At 40.4% G+C, this 2,166-nt stretch overlaps 1 protein-coding gene across 1 annotated transcript; it reads right to left on the bottom strand.

Moving 5' to 3' along the window:
• On the bottom strand, window positions 1-2,166 carry LOC108205994 (homeobox-leucine zipper protein HAT4). Its single transcript, XM_017376144.2, has 4 exons — window positions 1,735-2,166; window positions 1,267-1,589; window positions 1,102-1,181; window positions 1-666 (listed from the first exon to the last, which is right to left on the bottom strand). Exons 1-4 carry the CDS (start codon window positions 1,895-1,897, stop codon window positions 327-329), a joined length of 906 nt encoding a protein of 301 aa, XP_017231633.1. The 5' UTR covers window positions 1,898-2,166; the 3' UTR covers window positions 1-326.

The following is a 2,166-nucleotide window of genomic DNA, read 5'->3' as shown; positions in this document are numbered from 1 at the left end:
TTTAACAAGTTAATACTAAATGATTAGAGATAACTTTACATTCAAAGTTCTCCTCCCCAAGTTTCCAAAACAAAGACTTCCACCCTTAAAATAGGCAAGAAGCATTGATACTAAAGAGTAAAGACTAAAAACCTACCCTAATTACTTAAACAGGGCAGGGGGTCTTAATACTACAAAACATAATAAGACCCTACCGGATCACATTTCAACCACCAAATCCTAGATAATTTACATAACCATAATGATAATATTAATATGATATCCTAGTGAAAATTCTTCATTTCTCCATCACATTTTCGGGATTTTTATGACCAAAACATCCTTGATCAATGGCGAACTGCATCGAATGATCGGTGACCAGCAGGTGCAATGGCCCATGGATTAAAAGGGACGCGATGGTGACTAGAACCCGAATGGTGGGGCCGAGGGGCCTCGACGGGTGTGGAGGATGGGCCGGTGGAAGACGAAGGAGGGGCCGAGACACGCTCACATGAAGGGCACATGGTGAGGGTTGTGGGAGGGGTCATTTGCATATAGAACTGTGGGGATAGTTTGAGTGCCCTCAGTTCTTGAACCTCCTTCATCAGTCTCCTATTTTCATCTGTTAGATTCTCACAGCATCTTTTCAAGAACTCACAGTCAACCTCGGTTTGCTTCAACTTAGTCCTGTACATAACAATGTTTTTCGAATTTAGTCTTTGGCACAAATGCTCTATTGTTCTACTAGATGACACAAAAACTATAAATAAACTACCCAAGTTTAGCATCTGAGGAATTTTTTTACTGAAATTCTCGACAACAGAAATTTAAATATTCACACACTCTTCCGATAGAATCGAACAGGCTTCCAAAAATTCTTGTCATCAACACGAAATCCTTTTCCAAGTTCAAAATTTTAATTATTAATCTTTGTTTTATCATATTGAAGTATCTTGAATCTTGATGATCTATTGATCTTATTCTTTTTTAAAGTCTTTGTTCTTCCCTTATTTTACATGTTCTCCATATGTTCATGAGGTCAAATTGTGACATGGGCCAATTGTACCAACATATACATTAAAATACCCAAAAGACCCTCGAAAACAAAGACAAATATCTCACCTTGCCCTTCTATTCTGGAACCAAACCTCCACCTGACGAGGTCTTAAACCCAGTCTTTTTGCCAAGGCCAGCTTTTGCTTCTGCAGATCACAAACAAAATCAGTAAAATTACCGAAATACCCCCTACCTCAAAAACACATGTACAACTAATGTATGTGAACTTACTGGATTAAGAGTGTTGTGTTCCTTAAAACTGTCTTCAAGAATAGCAGACTGGTCTTTAGAAAGCCTGAGTTTCTTTCTAGAATTGTCACCATCTTCTTCATCACTATTAATCAAGCCTCTAGAACAATCTAGAAGATCATCTCCATGACCATTCTCAGATCTCTCCAGACTCCTCTTTCCACTCACACTTGATATTGTGCTGTTGGGTGATGACACGCCAGCTTCTTCTTCCATGTCCACCGTCGTCGCCGGTAGCCGGTTAACGTCGATTCCCTTGAGAAACGACCTCGTTTCGACTCTGCATGCGTCAAGAACGAACCCATCTGTAAAAAAGCCAAGAAAAAGAGCTTGTTAGATGCAGATCTGGGGGTTTTCTTGAAAGTGTTCGATGAAATGCCTGAGAGAGAGATGAAAACGAGAGAGTTGGGAGAGATGAGTTTTTTTTAGATGGGGTTGTGTGAAAGTTACCTGAGGTTTCTTTTTTGTGGAAGAGATTGAAAGGTGGGCTTGTCATGGAAGGTGCTAGATTCAGTTGTAGTGGCGATGAAGATGATGATGGCCTGTGAGTTTCTGCTGGAGAGGACAAGCTTAGGCTTAGACCCAAGTGATCTTCCCTTTGGTGAATCATCATGCTTATATGTATCTATAAATTCTTGATATAAGCTTAGGTTGTTATGCCTTGTCTAACAGGAGAGAGAGAGAGATGGATTAATGCAGAAGATGCAGATGGAGAGAAATGGGAGAGAGTTGAGATGGGTTATATAGAAAGAAGAGAAGGGGGAGGGGGGTTGTGTAAGTCCAATCATGACATGGTGGTGTCAGGGGTACCAATTCTCTCAATCATAGCTTTTGCCCCCCTTCACACTCACTCACCCTCCATCATTTATTCTTAACTCAATC

Source organism: Daucus carota, chromosome 2, assembly GCF_001625215.2.
Source record: "Daucus carota subsp. sativus chromosome 2, DH1 v3.0, whole genome shotgun sequence".
Lineage (NCBI taxonomy): Eukaryota > Viridiplantae > Streptophyta > Magnoliopsida > Apiales > Apiaceae > Daucus > Daucus carota.
The sequence above is the reverse complement of the archived record's forward strand: the minus strand, read 5'-3'. Positions and strand labels throughout refer to the sequence as shown.

Excerpts from the sequence above, each read along its gene's own strand:
- LOC108205994 (XM_017376144.2), bottom strand. The coding sequence starts at position 1,897 with ATGATGATTCACCAAAGGGAAGATCACTTGGGTCTAAGCCTAAGCTTG. Across the intron at positions 1,590-1,734 it reads CCACAAAAAAGAAACCTCAG|ATGGGTTCGTTCTTGACGCA; the intron begins GTAACTTTCACA and ends GCTTTTTTACAG. Across the intron at positions 667-1,101 it reads TTCCAGAATAGAAGGGCAAG|GACTAAGTTGAAGCAAACCG; the intron begins GTGAGATATTTG and ends TGTTATGTACAG.